The 17,500-nt window shown below is 36.3% G+C and overlaps 1 protein-coding gene across 1 annotated transcript in view; it reads left to right on the forward strand.

Annotated features, from left to right (window-relative positions):
* The first annotated feature begins 2,947 nt into the window (after nt 1-2,947).
* The window catches only part of LOC142355340 (uncharacterized), a 34,268-nt gene continuing 19,715 nt past the window's right edge, over nt 2,948-17,500 (forward strand). The window contains exons 1-4 of the mRNA XM_075407541.1: nt 2,948-3,299; nt 14,790-14,940; nt 15,797-15,902; nt 16,128-16,292. Coding sequence (XP_075263656.1) covers nt 2,963-3,299; nt 14,790-14,940; nt 15,797-15,902; nt 16,128-16,292 — 759 coding nt within the window. The 5' untranslated portion in view covers nt 2,948-2,962. The remainder of the gene's footprint in view (nt 3,300-14,789; nt 14,941-15,796; nt 15,903-16,127; nt 16,293-17,500) is intronic.

The following is a 17,500-nucleotide window of genomic DNA, read 5'->3' on the forward strand; positions in this document are numbered from 1 at the left end:
TAATAATAATAGATATATTAGTAGTAGTGTGTGACTGCCTATCCACAACTTGCTTTTGGTGCGGCGACTTTCTGTATCTACGCCATGGTGAATAAAATGCGTAGATGTAAAAGTCAATGAAGCACAAGTGTTAAGACAAATCTAATGAACAAAAATCTAAATCAATGAGAGATATTTTGTTTCTTTTTCATACCTTGTTCTGAGAGAGAGAGCACACAAGAGAGAGAGAGAGAGAGAGAGAGAGAGAGAGAAAGAGATAAAGAGAGAAAGAGAGAGAGAGAGCAAACCAAACCGACTAACATTGTAAAAAAGAATACAAAAAATTAACCAATTTTTGAATTTAAACGTGCTGAAGACATTTATAATGACGGACTTTCAGCTCCGTGTGATATTGGGATCAGACTGACACGCAATATGCTCAATTGTGCTTTTTGAGCCATCTGACTAGTTTTTTTTTTACTATAACACTTGAGTCAAGTGCTTCGATTTTGTACGACACTTTTGGAATTGGCAAGCTAGAGATAATGGGCCCTGCTGTTCCATCTGCTGAAAATGAACGATTTTGCAGCTGCTGCCTTGGAGCTAGTGACATTGTCACAATTTGTTGCACCATGTGTGTCAATGCAGTCAGTATGGGGGTTCGAAACGTATAAGGTGCTAATCAATCCGTTTTGAAGTTTGCCAGATTTTGTTTGAAAATGTTACTCAGTACTATTTTGTGTTGAATATTCCCTTACGCACGTGTTGAATACAGTTTCTCATGTGAAAATTTTGTCGAAATGACTTAAATTGTCAGGCAGCTAGATCTCATTTCTTGCTTGGAATTGGAATAATTTTTGCTTGGCTTTTTTGATCTCTTTCAGTACCCCGATACAAAAAAAAATGTTTTGCATCGTTATTTGTTCCGCATATAATAAGCCTGGGAAGCCCGAATGAGAACTCTCTTCTTTTGCGCGTTCACCTTTTTCCTTTCTTTTCAAAGAGGCTCTGTAGGTGCTAGTGCTATATTAATTGAAGACTGTGCTATCAGTGTATTTTCCTTTCTAATAAAGGATGTCAATTGCAGGTTTTGCTAAATTCTGTTCCGAGCGCCGGTCCGGTAAAAACGCTTTTTTCCTGCAACAAGTTTTTTTTCGAGTATTCAAGCAAGCAACTGAACTGGCATTAGCAGAATCTACTTTATGATTTTCAAAATATTAAATGCGTGCTGTATAAATTTGCAAAAGTGTTTTTCAACAATCAAAATTTAGCATCTTCGTAGACAGTTTGAAGTATTTGAAGCCAGTTATTGAAAGCATAGCACCTACCCGCTGAAGCAGGATACAATACCCTTTCCCCGAAAAAAATTTACAAAAGAATCGAACGCCCATCAGTCGGTCGAGAGCAATTTATCTGCCGTTATTCGGTTATATTTTATCTTTATTATTCACCACTCATTAATTAAAGGAGTCAGTGGAATGGTCTCTTAAGCAGATAAGTTGCATAACTCCGGGGCATTTTAAAATGAATTTGACGGAAGATCATGATGGTCGTGCGTGCAATAATCACTGGTGCTACTGATTTCGCAGTACACGTTAAGCATTAGTGCACAGCCGTTGGGTTTTTTTTTTGTCGTTGGAACGCATGTTCAGCCTCGGATGAGGTGTTGATTAGTTGGAAATGTAGTATTCAGATTTATACCCTTGAGGTAACCAACATTTGATATAACTATTAAACAATGTTGTAAATTATTGCAAAGATAGAGCATGGTCTAAATTGTATAAAATGAGTGATGGCACAATTTCAATAACTCATTTTTGAAGTTAAAATTATATTTCTATCTCTGTTTCTGTGTGTCGTTGCCTCTTCGTATTATCACACGCTTCTCGAGCTTTGCCTTGAATCCAAACCAAATTTCATTCTCGAATAGTAGTTTGCTATGTTTCTTCGTTTCATATCGAATTATATAAATATCTTGTGTCCTGCTGTGTTTTCGTTCCATCTGTCCTTAATTTGTAGCGGAAATTTAATTGATGTTTTTGCTGTCATTGCTATACAGATGAAATGCTTTTCGTTACATTTTGAGCACACTTAGTAGTTCCTCATTAACCTCATCAAGTCGGTTAATATTAGAATCTTGCTCTGCCTCTCTTAACTCAGCATAGAAATTTTAAAAGCACAGCTGTTATGATAATAAGTTGACATGCTACGAAGAAAGCATAGCAATCAGTTGGTGATTGCCGAATTGGCCGACAACCAGAAAAATAAAATATAAACCTAAAACCCGGCCGCAGACTAATTTTTATGTTGGACGAAGTAGTGATATTTTGATTGTCGACCACTCCAAATTGAGGTGCCGGTTAAATTTCTTTTCCTTTTCGACAGACCCCCCCCCCCCTCTCTGCCAACCAATACTCGTGACACGCTATCAGTTGAAGTGACTGCAGCAAGATTCTAAGACTGAAATCTCAAATCTGAGCATTATTGAGTGATATTTATGAGAGCATTCAGTGTACTTTTAAAATGACTCTGTTCATACTGCCTGAAAATATATGTGTGACTTCCTTTTTACTATTAACGGCAAATTTAATCATAATCAGTAAATTTTATTTATTTGATATAAATCAACTCAGTCGCTTTATTATCTTGCTGTTTCTTCAAAAAATAATATGAACAAACTTGTTTTGGAGCTTTTTGAGAGTCGTAAATCAATTCGATTCGGTTACAATAAGTAGATATTTAAATGTGTAGATAGTGTAACAACCCACCACTGCACTGTCAACAGTAATTATGCCAAATCTTTAGGAGTAAGAGAACTCGGATCAAGTATCTCCAGAACCGCGGTCTAGTTTGTTAACCTTTACACTACAGCCTTAGTAATGTAGTAAATATGTTGGATTTGTATACTATCTGGTGGATGTTACATTAGTTCTTGAACCTTTGGTAAGACAAATTGCGACCCTAGTCTTTCAGGTTATAAATTATGACAAATCAGCAGGTATTACAACAAACTAGTGTACACAATGTAACACTGAGCACAGAATCAGTGGGTGATTTTTCCCTCTCGATCAAACGAATCGCAGACTTTGTGGAAAGTTCCTATGCTGAAAACTACAACTGTTCACTGTTTGACGAGGATTCAGTTTGGGGTGTGTTGCTGGCCGAGTGCCATGTTCCGAACACTCTGAGTGCAAGGAAAGCATGTTACGCAAGTTATGTGGCCCATTTGCAGCAGATGGTGTCAATTGCAGAGAGGTGCTACCCCTTTGTGCCTCAGCGGAAGCCTATCCAGGACGATGAAACAGTCCAGCGTATTCCTCGTATGTAATCTTTTTTTAAATTGCTCTCAAACGAATTTTGTAGCAATAATATTAGTCCTGCGGTCTTTATGCGATTTTTCGCTTGACCTTTTGACTTTTCGTACGCATAAATGGGTAACGCCCGGAGGGCATTAAACTCTCCCAGAGCCGTTCGCCTTACTAGACACACACACTAAGTATGTGATTGACCGATTACGATTAATCCCCCCACTTGCGCCCTTCACTTCATAAGTCGACATGCTACAAAGAAAGCATAACAATCAGTTGTTCATAGCGGAATTGAATAGCAACCAGAAAAATTAAGATTTTTTATGCGACCTGTGACGTCAAGCTCACTTCGAATCTGCTTTTGTTCATTCATTAATGCATTTCAACGAGTTTTGTTAACAATCCAAAGGATTTGGATTGTATTGGTGGGCTGCCTTTTTGCGAGTCAAAGTATGTTTTGAGAAGTTATTCAATCAATTTTTTAGTGAATTTTGAAGCAGGAAAAGAACGTGTGAAAGAATTTGGAGTGTTTGGGTGTCAAATAAATTTGACAATTGGATCGAAACGAGTTGTTTTTTTGTGCATGCTGCTGTTTTCGGTTTGACGTGTTTACTTTTAACGCAGTTTTTTCTATTTTTTTGGTAGAAAGGTTGCATTATTATCTGTTATTAGTTTTGGGGTTATTTTTATAGTGGTAAAGGGTCCTGGTAATTAGTATGAGCGTAGTGCTAATCAGGATGTTTTTCAGATATTTTGCTGTTTTTTTGGCGATTTTTAGCTAAAAAATTTTTAACTACAATTTTGTTCTATTTTTGTTCCATAATATTAGACAAGTTTTTTGGCCTGGTGTGCCTAGTTTTATGCCCATTGTTGTGCGAGCTTATTAATGATATTGTTTTACATAAACAAACTTTTCTTTGGCTTTGTGTGCCTTTGTAATAGTTTTTTGAAATAGTTTTTCTAGTTTTTTATTTTCAATTTGTATCGGGAATTCTTCCGGTTTTTTTCAAGACCTGCCACACTTATTTTGGAGTTTATAATGTCAAGGAGAAGTCAAATAAGAGTTGTGATTTAGTCGCGTTGGAGAAGTAAAGGGAGAAATTTTTGAAGCCTGATTTTTAAGTTGCTTTTAAAGAGGATGACAAAATTTGGAGTTCAAACAATTCGTGTTTTGAAAGCATAGTTTTATTGTACTGCGATTTAACTTCTATCTTTGCTGTCTTTTCCAATGATTTTCTCAATGTGGTTTCAGAAAGTCATCTCTGTATTAATAATGCATAATTGTATTTTTAAGCCATCAAAGGTCAATTAATCGTTTTTATGACTTGTTGTCCTGTTCCTTAGTCTCCGTAACGACAACGCTCATTAGCACACCAACGAGGCGTAATAGAAACAATATAGTACTTCAAATTGATATCCGAAGGTTTAACTACTCAGTCACGACTTCTTGTCAACAAATAGCTATTTTATAGTCTTTCACAGTATTGTAGTTCTTTTGTAGTTTTATCACTTAGTCTTATTAATCAAGGTTCTTGTCGTTTACTGATAAGGTAGAATTCAATATTATTAATATTTTGAGCTCACAGCGAGTTCTCGTGTTTTTCCAATACTTGTTTTCAAAACTGTTTTCCAGTTCTTAAGTTTTTTCGTATATTCGTTGTACATTTTGTTTCATCACTCAATCTCCTCGATGACAGGTGTCATCAGTTGCTTCAATTAATCGATGGTTTAGTTCATCGCTAACGCTTTCTATGACTTCGACACAAATTGTTTTCAAAAATTGTTGGAATTTTCCATTTTTTTGTTCATTTAGATTAAAATTTGATTCACATTATTGGCATGTGTGGTGGGCTGCTTATGCGTCCTACATGAATCTAATTATTGACTTGAGACCATAGCCTTGGTTTTTGAATTTGAACCATTTTTTCGTATTTGTTGGTTTAAGTTTTGGCTGTTTTTGTTGCCTCTTCTGTGCTTGTCTCAAAAATAACAGTTCTCATTGACTTTCTAGTGCGTAGTGCGACGTAATTGTGTCCAATTTATCTGCGTGAGTTTTCAGTCATCCCTTTTTCTTTGATACCATTTAATTTCAAAAGGTTTTCGGTGAATTTGTCAATCCTGCCTTTTTTGTTCTTTCTGTCCCTTTTTCACCTAAATGAAATGCTATCTGTTGCTTTATTACTTCTAAAGTTGTATTTTTCCTATTATTCAAGGTTTTTGTATGTAAATTCGTTTTTCTTACTTTGACACCACTATTTTTCAAAACCAGTTCTGATTTTTGCCAGGGTTCTCAGTTTTTTCCTTGTCTCATTGTTTTTGTTTGTATTTTTTGCGCGTATAGGATCATTTGCTTTTTTGACTGTCATAGTTTGATGTTGCCAGAAAATTGTTGATTCTCAGGTCTATAGGTAATTTAAATCTTTAAGAAAGAAAGAAAGAATATATTTCTTTGATCAGGTAATACAAATCTACATCTAATAATAAACAAAATAATTCTTTACCGCAAACAAAGAGGACAGGTAACGGGGTACTAGTACCCGCAAATCCTGCCCAAGTGAGACTCTCTAATCTTGCAATCAAGAATTAAATAAGTTTTAAAAAAACGTGCATGTTCTCGGGGAAAAAAAATTTAACTATTTATTTGAAATTCCGATCGACCTCAGCTTTTCAAGGTCTTCATTCATCTTATGGTACTGCCTGCTAGGATTTAAACCTGAAGATCGAGAATTTTAAAATTTTTTTGAAAATTTTCTGAGTATTTTAAATTCCGTTTCCACCCCAAAATGCTAAAAAATCGCGAAAAAAATGCGATATCTCGTAAACTACGGGGTTTTAGAGGTTCATATTTTTACACAAAAAAGCCAACTCTCAAACAAACCTCTGGTAGCATTTTTCCAAGGGTATAGAAAAGAGGGGAAAAATAAGTAAAAAAGAAGAAAAAAGGAGGTAATAATAAATTATCTCGGAACAAAACTATAATAATTTTTCGGAATTCCAATCGGCCTCTGTTTTTCGTGGTCATCGAGAAAGCCAAGAAAGCCAACTCTCAAATAAACCTCTGGTAGCATTTATCCAATGGTATAGAGAAGAGAAGAAGAAAAAAAATCAGGCAAAGAGGTATTTGACAATGTCATTGTTGTTGACTAAATAAATTTCTTTGATTTTATGGTAAAAATTAATTATTTTCTTTGCACAACCGCAAATAATATTTTCAGGAAAAACGTCTGCATTTGAAAGAGCATTGAAAAGCTTAGAGGCCCTTGCCTTAATTGATCTTTTTTCAATTTGCCTTCTACAAATAGGTTCATTTAGCAGCGGTTTTGCCGAACTGCGGGTTATCCGCCTCTCAACAAAAGTAAACATGTCATTGAGTTGTGGCTCCTGGTGGAGCTTACTTAATGATTTGAGGACAAACTTAAGAAGTTCGTATATATGAAGTTGATACACGTTCAAAATTTTATGCTTCATAAAGAGATCTGAAGAACTATCACTATACTTCCTAAAATGAATTAGCTTCAAAATTTTCTTTTGGAGCATAAAAATAGGCTCCAACATTGAATAGCTTGTACAACCGTAAATCAGAACACCGTATTGGATAATAGAGTTAACGTTGGTTTTGTAGTATTCTATTAAATTAGATCGGGGGGCAAAGTACCTAAGTTTTGCCATTATGCCACACTGCTTAGAGAGTCTCGATGTTACGTATTGTACATGTGAAACAAAAGATAGCTTATTGTCTACAAATACACCAAGATACTTGCACACAGGTTGGACATATATGGTTGAGTTATCAATCAGGAACACATTATCAATAGCATTTTGCTTAACATTCATCTGAACTGTTTTATTAACATTAAGAGACAATTTATTCGCTGCAAGCCATTCTTTTACTTCATTCAATTCTTTTTGAACGACCTCACTTTCAACATCAATGAAGGTAAGGTTCGTATCATCAGCAAACAACAAACTTTTTGAGTTGGTGCACCGCAGCGGTAAATCGTTTTTGTTTATTAAGAAGAGGAGCGGACCAAGAATAGAACCCTGTGGAACACCGTACTTAACGCTTTGCCATTCAGATATAACACCATTAAGTTCAACCCGTTGCTTGCGATTCGGTAAGTACTACTTGAACCAATCTAGTGCTTTTGATTCCTTTAGATTGGTTTGTATTTCAGAACTTTCAGTTGTATTTCAAAACTTGTCCTGCTTTGTTTGTTCATTCGAATCAATAAGTTATTTTTTGGTCACTCGTCACTTTTATCTCTTAAAATTTACCTCTTCCTCCCTCTCTAATTCAGTGTTTTCATCGGAGGAGTAAATGTCAGTTGAGGATATCTGAATCTAATAAAAGGTAACTTAAGAACAGCTATACAGTGTGCAATTCTAAACCAATTGAAACATCCCAACAATAAGCTAAAAAAACTTTCTCATTTCTTTTTTCAGTTTTTTTATTCAGATGCATGTGAACAAAGCTGTCGCAGCTATTTTCTTGCAGTCTGTCAGCTATTTTTTACATTTTGAAATCGTGCCCTCAATTTAGGCTTGGCTTGCAGTGAAGAAAACACTTGAACTATTGTGGGGTGAAGAATTGTATTTATTCAAGAGCTGTCGAAAATCCCCATTCTCTCATTCTACTTAGCTCTTCGTTTCTTCGCTTATATAAGATAAATAGCGTATCTGAAATCAGTTGATATAATGATCATAATCATATGTGAACTGCATTCTAAATTTTCACTTGTGTTTTAATTTAATCACTACGATATACTATGTGAAATTTTGTTAACGTAGAGAGAGATTTACTATAAAAAAATGTTTGGTAATTGTTTAGGAGACTCAAGACAGACGTTCGCTCTTTTAAGCGAATTATCAGGAAAAACCCGACCGAATAATAGCTTTATTAAATTAGCTTCGTGTATATCAGACACCAAGCCTAATCCGTCAACCTTTGAAGTAGCTGAGAAATTCAATGAGTTTTTTGTTAGCATTGGAGAAAACATTGAGCATAGTATTCCTTCAGAGACAATCGAACTTCCTAGCGATGTAAATATGTCAATAAGAATGAACCCAGTGTCTGAAACAGAAGTGATTGGTATTATTAACTCTCTTCCCAATAAATCGTCATCAGGTGAAGACGAAATAAGTAATATATTGGTTAAGACTGCAGGATCAGTGATTACCAAATACCTTACATCATTGATAAATGTATCTTTTTACGAAGGATCTTCCCCTCTGAGCTCAAAAAAGCTAAAGTGTTTCCGCTTTTTAAAAAGGGATCACGTGTAGAAGAGAATAATTATAGGCCAATTTCTCTTTTGAATGTCGAGCAAAATATATGAGCGCTCGATGTTCACGAGAGTATACGAATATATGGAAGATTTTAATTTTTTTTAAAACAGTTTGGTTTCCGTAAAACACATTCAACAAATGATGCCCTAGAAAGGATAAGATCAAGTAAATCTGAGACAGTTAGTTTTTTTCTTGATCGGAAAAAGGCTTTCGATACACTAGATCATGAAATTTTACTCAACAAGTTGGAACAGTACGGTATACGTCATAATTGCTGGAAATGGTTTCAGAGCTACCTATGTAGTAGATCACAACGAGTGACCTTATCTGGAGTATCATCCAATTGGTTAAGTATTACTTGTGGTGTTCCTCAGGGTTCCATTCTTGGACCTTTGTTGTTCCTGATCTATATCAATGATTTGCCTAAAGCCTGTATGCATGTTAGTGTGTATCTGTTTGCTGACGATACAAATTTATGTGGTTTAGACTGCTCCAGATCAGATATTCAAACAGACCTTGAAAATGTAGCAAGATGGTTAAATGCAAATAAACTTAAGCTGAATTTAAGTAAAACGTTTCAAATAAGTACAAAAGCAAGTGCTTCCAGTCTCAGGTTTAATATTGCATCTAGTCTTATAAATATCGACCATGAATGTAAGTATCTAGGATTGATAATTGGTTCAAAGCTCTCCTACCACGCTCATTTAAGTTCCGTAACTGGACGTCTTGGACGACAATGCGGTGTAATATCCAAATTAAGACACTTTGTTCCGCGTTACCAATTGATTGAATACTATAGAAATGTGGTATGCCCAATTATCCAATATGGTGTTCTTGTTTACGGGTGTTGTAGCTTCTCATCCATTTCTCCGATTTATCAATTGCAAAAGAAAATAATCAAAGTAATATGCTTCAGAAAACGTCATGATGATAGTGAAGACTTGTTCACGGCTAATAAGATACTGTGTTCGAATTGCATATCTATGAATTACTAAAATTCGTTTTGAAGTCATTAAATCATATGCATTCCGAGGATTATCTTAATACTATTTTTCAGTTCGAAAGTTGCACTCATTCAACTAGACGCGCTGATTTTATGCTGCTGAAAGTTCCATTATGCAAAACTAAAATAAAGCGAAACTCGATTTGTCACCGAGCTTCCAAATTGTTTAATATGTTGAAAATACAAGTTCTCATACCTGACTATGTAGGAAATGCAACCATTAAGCAAGTGTCTGATATCTATCTTAACTTGAAGGACTCATATATACAAGGGAATTATGATCTCGTTCGAAAAGTGTTTTTTGGATAATTTGTTACATCCCTGCAACTCCTGGTAATTCTTTGAAAATAAGTGAAAAGTATACGCAAAAATTTATGCGGTGCCTTCGTAGAAGGCACTGCGATTCGATTTCTGCTGTCAAAAATCACTTTTTTCAATTTCTAAAGACAGTTTTTGTCACTTTTTCCTCCTTCATAGGACCATTTGACAAAACACGACAATTTTTACTTTACAACGCTGCTCTCTGCTGTAAACAAGTTTCAATTCGATTTAGTTTAAGTACCTATCGCCGGGCTCTGGTGGAGCAATAAGTTCGAGCAGTTAAAAGGTTGCTAAAAAAATCATTTACAAAATGGCAAGAATATTAAATTGAAAAAAAATTGAGGTTATCCACTCTGACGTTTATATTACAGGGCACGCTGGAAAGTAGGTCTAAGGACCTCGTTGCGCGTCCTTTCCCAGCCTAAAATAATCTAGAATAAATTTTAATTTGGTTGTTGGATATATTAAATGCTTTTATTTTTCGATGTTGTGTGATTAATGTCGTGATTTGATTATCCTTCTTTGTACATTTGATTTATAGGCCGGGATAAATTAACTCTCTCTCTCTCTCTCTCTCTCTCTCTCTCTCTCTCTCTCTCTCTCTCTCTCTCAGATATTTTGTCCAATCCAAACATAAAGTTGTGGATTTTACTGGTATTCTTTTCTTATTCTGATTCCTCAATTAGGAGGCCAATAATTTGACTGACACTCGATTTTAAGAACTGGTGTAATCGTCGGTTCTTTAGTGATCCCAAACTTTAGAAATGATTCAGCAAACGTTTATATCCACAATGTGCCAGCAACGTTTTCTAAAAATTTAAGTGCCTAAGAGTTTTCGCTTTCTAACTTTGTTGACAAAATTTAATGAACGTTTATATATTCGGATTTCTTAAGGAAAACAAGAGAGCTCGCATATGCGTTACACAGAAAAATTAAACGTGGAGGACATGTTATCACCATCCGTTGAGAAGCTATGATAACAAATTGTAAATTAAGACCGGATTTCAAAAAAATGAAGCGCTTTTAATTCCTCTAATGCTATGAAGACAAACATTAGCTACAAACATCAAATTGGTTTTTTTTAAATCGCTTGTTTTTGCTCTTGTAAATAGTTTTTGAATACAATTGAAAATCCAAAACCCCTTTTTTTCATCTTAAACATTTTAAAGATTTTCTGCTCCGACAAGAGAACCTAACGCTGATATGCATTGATTGTTTAAAAAAAGTTTTGCCATTTTTTTTTATAAAACAGGAGAACTTGAAAATGAATCTCTTCAAAGAAACAACTGATAGCAAAATGCCAGGAGAAGTAACAGCCGGTGTCGAGTAACTGGAGGAGGCGATAAAATCGCTTTGACACTAAAATTTTGCCATGTAGAAAATTGTCTAACAAGTTTTAGTTGTGCTTTTGCTTTATTTTGTATTTAATGCCAAACGCAAAACTATCCAAAAAATGAAGATCTAATAGAAACTTTTCATTTTCGTAGACGCCATGTTTGGAATTTTGCTCTCCTAATTATGAAGGAGATGAACTTAGCAATTGCAAGATGTTAATTTTAGCAATTCAATAAACAACTCTTTTTACGTGTTAATTTTTTGGTTCTCTATAAAACTTCAATATACGATCATAGCAACAATCAAAAAAAGCTTTTGTGTTAGCATTTTTATCTCAGCTATTGCCACTGTCTTTTTTATCATAGCTCTTTTCTACTTGAACTATTTCCGCGAAAAAGTTCGTTATCTTAACTACTAATATCTCAGTGTTCATTTTATACCTTTATTCTCTGGAATAAAAGAAAGGCTTAAGTTAAAAAAATACAAATTTTTACCATTTTGTATACCGATTTTTTAGCTCTTGTACCTCTATGCTTACTACTGCAATAGCCAAATATATCATTTGGTCTAGTTTGCAGGAGTACGAAACACTTTGGTCTCGGGGGAAAAGCCAGCCTCGCTTAAATTTCTAAGAAATGGTGGAACAATTAGAGAAAGTTCTGTTGATGAACTTTTCTTCCATGAAAACGATCAGAGGAATTTAAATCTGCACTTGTGAGTTTGTTCCGTACCCTCTTTGCACAACCCTGCTCAAAAGATTTTACAGTTTCAGGTCTTCTAGTACGCAACTGGCTGGTTATCTATGTGCTGTATTCAATATGTTATCTGACGGCTTTTCTTTTTCAGGCAGCCAGTTCATATTAATTTGAGCTTGATAAATTAACAATAAGAATACAGTTTGATCACTGTCAGTCCTCGAAATGCAGTTAGGCTGAAGAGTGGCTGAGTTTTTTAAACAAATTTTAGCCATGGTGAAGTGAAAATTTTATGAAAATTTACAATTTCCTGAGCACAATGGCATTTTTCTCAATGGCAATTATTTTTGATTGACTGCGAAAAAGTAATGCATTATAAAACACCCCAAGTTTATCAAAAACCAATGTTCTTTTGGTTCGCGTTTATTAGCTGTGTACTTGAAGTGATAATTAATCTGCATTTGTCTACATTTCAAGATTTCTCTGATTAATTGCAACGACATTTTAATGGCTCCAGATGAATGCCACGTCTCTGTGCTTAGATAAAAATCAGAATTTCACGTGATGTTGAGTGCGACCGGTGTACGTTTTGACAAAGTATCGGTGTTTGTTGATACCATTTCCTGTAAGAGCGGTAAGTTTGTCTGTTTTTGTTATAATGCCCCCTGACTTTAAATGAGAAACATGCCTGAATCGCTGCGGCTGCTCGTTTCATCTCTTCATGAGACCTAACTGGTTGCTGAGCCTTTTTTTCGATTTGCTTGTTGGCTAACAATCTCCGCAAAGTTATTTGTCTTTTTGGGTTAGAAGGCTGTAACTTTTGCTCCTTTTTTGAGAACTGGTCCTATTCTGTCATCTGACGAATCCTCTGTTATTTTGCAGGATTTTGACAACCTTCAGAGAACAACATTTGAGACTATGTTAGGCACCGTTATAGCGCTTAGAATATACAGCGCTTGGAAGCAGGTTTGTCTACCAATAAACAAAACTGGCGTTGGTATTAGACAAGCAGTTGACCATTTGAAAGCGGCGTTTGTTGGGTCAATATCGCAGGCAGACGCTTTAGTAGAACAAATAATCGGTGAGAAAATTACAGACAACCAAATTTTCAAAGAAACAGTGGAAGAACTGAAGAATCTAGAAATTAGCCAATATACACAACACAAGATTCAGGAGGCACTTGACGATGCTGCTTTTTTCTGACCTTCTTGGCAATCAGATTTCAAATCGTGAGAAAGCTCGTTTGCTATCACTAACGTTACCTCAATCTGGTGCCTGGCTTTCCGCACCTCCAATCCCTTGTCTGGGCCTTCACCTTCAGCCAAATGAATTCAGAGCCGCATTGAAGTATCGGATTGGTGTTCCGTTATACATTGAGGAACGAGCATGCCCTTACTGTCAAAACGGCAAACTGGACAAGCTGGTGATCACGCTTTAAGCTGTCATGGTCGGGGGGATATGATATTGCGGGACGATAGAGTGAGGGATAGAATATTTGCTGCTTGCTCGACCGCAAACTTATCACCCGTCTGCGAACAGAAAAATTTGATTGCAGATAATAACTCAAGGCCAGGAGACATATACTTGCCCAGCTGGTCAGCGGGACAACCAACTGCGTTAGACGTAACCATAAGTTCCCCACTGCAGCCCAGTCTAATTTCAGTTGCGGCGAGGAGGTGTGGTTTTGCTCTGACAAATGCTGAAGATAGGAAATATGAACAATATGCCCAAAAATGTGCCGAAATAGGTATCCAATTTGTACCACTCGCATTTGAATCTTTCGGGGGCTTCTCAGATTTGGTTCGGAAAACTTTGAAGCGTATAGCCTTGCTTGCCGATAACCGAAACTTTCAACCAGCTGGTTTATCAATTGCCTACAATCGGTTATCTCAAGGAGTCTCAGTGACTTTAATGAGAGGTTCAGCCACAATGCTGATCGCCAGAGATCCCCTGTTATGAGACTCATTCCTGCGACAACACCCTCAGCCCTACAATGGTTAATTTACAGTCTTGGCTCTCCCAATTTTAGTTGCCCAGTTATTGCTGTGCGCGAATTTGTTTGTCACCCAATGAGTGGGGACAATGCTCATTTCTTCCGTTCAACCCGATTGTGTGGGTTGATGATGACGAAATTTTGAAGACCCGATTGTGAGGGTTTCTGGGAACAAATAAAAGGCAAATACTCAATTGCGTGGGCACCATGGTGATTTGTGGGCACAAGGCTGATCGCAAGAAAACTTTCTGAGAATCGACTGAACTTAGAAATGATTTCAACCATGATTTCCCCAACCAAGCATACCTTTAATTTAGTCTTTGGTGTAATTCTGTGGGTTTTGATGATTTTAAGTCATTAACAACAAAGTTAATCCAAAAAGAGGATTTTCGTCGAGTTCTGTTGTTTGAGAGCAATGTCTTCGACATTGGTTGGGCATGTTTGAAAAAAATGTCACTTAAAAAGTTCAACGCAACATAACATATTGTGAACCATTTCTGTAGCATGCATGCTTAGCTCTTTTGGATAGACATAGTTGTTTTGTCATTGGCTAAAATGCTTTTTTCTGCTTTTAATATAATTGTACTCCTGAATGTTTCGTGTTCAGTTGACGCAAAAGCGATTGTTCTTTTTTCTTTAGTGCTTGCTAATGTTAACTGAATGCGTCTTACACAGTCGCTCTGAAGCAGCAGTGCATAGTGCATTTACACGTACTATGTTTTTAGTAATTTTGTTGCAGATTTTTTACGATTGAGTTACTCCAACCAAAGTCTACCGTTTTTAATTTCGAAGACGTTCATAGCCTCTCCAATTAGTTTGTTTCTGTGTCCTAAAATTCTGATGTATACTAACTGTTGGTTGAATTTCAGCCAAGTGTGGGTGCAGATACATTCCCAGTGGGATGCAAGAGAAGTGTAGATTGGTGGGGGGACACACACACTGTCCCACCTGCAGACTAGTTGTGCCATACAGCAGTGCCAACTGGCAGTACCACGTCATTGATGTATGCACTATCCCTCGGTTAGTACTCCGTGTTGTCGACTCGACTCTATCTCAGCTCCTTCCCAACTTGTATATCAAACTTTAATATATCTTAAAATACGGACGTTCAACTAAAAATGACCAGTGTCCGCACTGCCAACTTAGTTCCTATGTACATGGCTTGAAGTTGATTTCTACAAACTTTCGGCATTTTCAAATTTGCAAGTTGTCTGTTTTAATCAAGGTTACGTGACTCGGTAGAATTAACCGAGAGATTCTGGCTTTCGTCTCGCTACAAGATTCTGGATTCAATTTCGCAGTGGCTTCAAGAAAGTTGTATAACCTATAATCACCCTTATGACTGACGAGCAGGTTCTTAATTTAAGTTATTCTCGCCATTCTGATAAGTTGCTGTGGTGGGATTCACTATTTTGTGATGCACACTTGAACTTATGTCTGTGTCACAAGTAAATAGGAATCATTTGTTTGTTCAATCACAGCATTTTATAGGCAAGTGATAATTTCTGAGAACCGAAACCGTTCCCAATGTAAAGTTCTATCTATGTTCGTGGCCCTTGAACCCAAGCTTAATTTTTTGGGGCTGTGTCAAAGGTTGTGATTTGAATACTGTCAGGTCAGAGTAGCTATTATAATTAATGTATCATCAAATGTTGTAAAAATTTTAGCGATGTAAGAAAGAGCATTGCAGGTCAAGCGAAGAAGTTATTGCCATACCCCCCCCCCAGTACGTCATGAAAAACGTGCCTTGTAATCAAACAATATTATCCCACTAAGATGGGGGAGGGTAGGATAGGCACAAAGGGAAGGATCTGCTTTCAGAAATGTTAGGTACATCACGTGTATTTAAAAGATATCTGAATAAGTGTTTATTTAGGGAAGAGCACATGCTGTTGAACTTAAGACCGAGCAGTGTCTTCGATATATCCAGCAGTGGAAGTGTCATCCCCAATTCAAACACCTCTCAACAGCATAGGATACACGTTAGTCCAACGCTCATGCACTAATTGTTCCAATGTATATGGTAGCACTATTAGAACATATTAAATTATCTGCTTTTCAGATTGATGTTTTCTCTCTGGCAAACATTTGCATTTCTTTCGTTTTTGCTTGTGGTATTATTTCTTTGAACAAAAGTGAACTCTAATCATAACATAAACAATGTTTGATGGAGCTCAATTTTTATGTTGAGAGGTGCGCGTCTTTAGATCTGCTTCGCATGCACTAAGCTGTTCCGAGACGCCGGAAGACTCAAGAGGCACTTTCTGTTAAATCATGCAATGGAGGCCAACATAGACTTCAAAGTGGCGCATCAAATCGACCCTATCCGAGGATTGTTCGCTGTTATCAATTACGGTGATTATGCAATGCAGGTTGGTCGATTTTAGTACTGTTGATTAAGGAAACATACTACCATTGTTTGTCCATCGATATCCATTGAACAAGTGTGGGCAAGAGTATATTATGGGGGTTCATTTTGTAAAAGCAATCTTCTGACGAAACAGTATTGGATTTAAAGCACAATATGCATGAAATCATTGGTTTGCTTCATTTTTTAATTTCAACAAACGCCCCTTTTCAGCAATTTTCCATGTGCAGTCATACTTGCTTGCTATCATTGAACGTGATCAAAAGATTTGCAAGGGTCGTGGGGGTAATTTGAATCATGGCTTAGACTAATTAAGTGCAATTGAGGTACCACAAGCGCCAATTATTGCTTCTCTAAAGAGGTATACGGTTGCTTTGATTCATTATTCAGTGGTTTAAAGGGTTACATTACAATTTACGCAATGCGTAATGCCCATTTATTCCCTTGGATATAGTCCTAATTGGCGTTCAATGGTCCTAATACAATTAAACAGTTGAAACAAGCACGTTTTATCGGGGTTAAACTATCGTCACACCCCCATCGACAGGGAGTTAAACAAATCAGGGGTGGAACATCGGGTAACCGTTGTATCATACTTAAGCGTATAGTTGCCTTTTAAACTATGGCATTCATGCATTATTATGGTAATCTTTAATAATTTAGTAATTATTATTATTTATTAGTAGTTATTATTTAGTAGTTATTATTTGGTAATCTAATTAATAATCTTTCTGCAATTTTTAACAATAGGGGAAAATATTGACTTTATTTTGGGTATGTTGTCACATCGGATATTTTGGCAATTGGAATATTTTGTCCTGACACCGGTTTAATCTATCGATACTTGGATAGTTTTTTGTCCATGCACCCTTTATACTATGATTAGATAATGCATTGTGTGAAGCAGATTATCAAGTGAAAGGTAGCAGAAAATTTAGAAAATATTTAACTGAAGAAACATTAGGCAACCAAACATTACGATAGGATGTGTTCTAATCATTTGTTCAGGTTGAGCACAACTTGCTCGGGCGCTTTTTGCTGCATTTTGTGCTTGCGATTTATGTCATTGTTTTACGGCTATCCGAGCGTTCCACTCTCAAGAAAAACTTAACCAATTCACCTGACTGTGAAGCGTCTTTAATTTAGTAGTTGACTATAAAGGAAACCAACAGTGTCTTCTTTCATTTAATTTGCTCCAATTTCCTTAATTAG

Source organism: Convolutriloba macropyga, unplaced genomic scaffold (genome assembly GCF_964194025.1).
Source record: "Convolutriloba macropyga unplaced genomic scaffold, txConMacr16.3 SCAFFOLD_557, whole genome shotgun sequence".
NCBI lineage: Eukaryota > Metazoa > Xenacoelomorpha > Acoela > Convolutidae > Convolutriloba > Convolutriloba macropyga.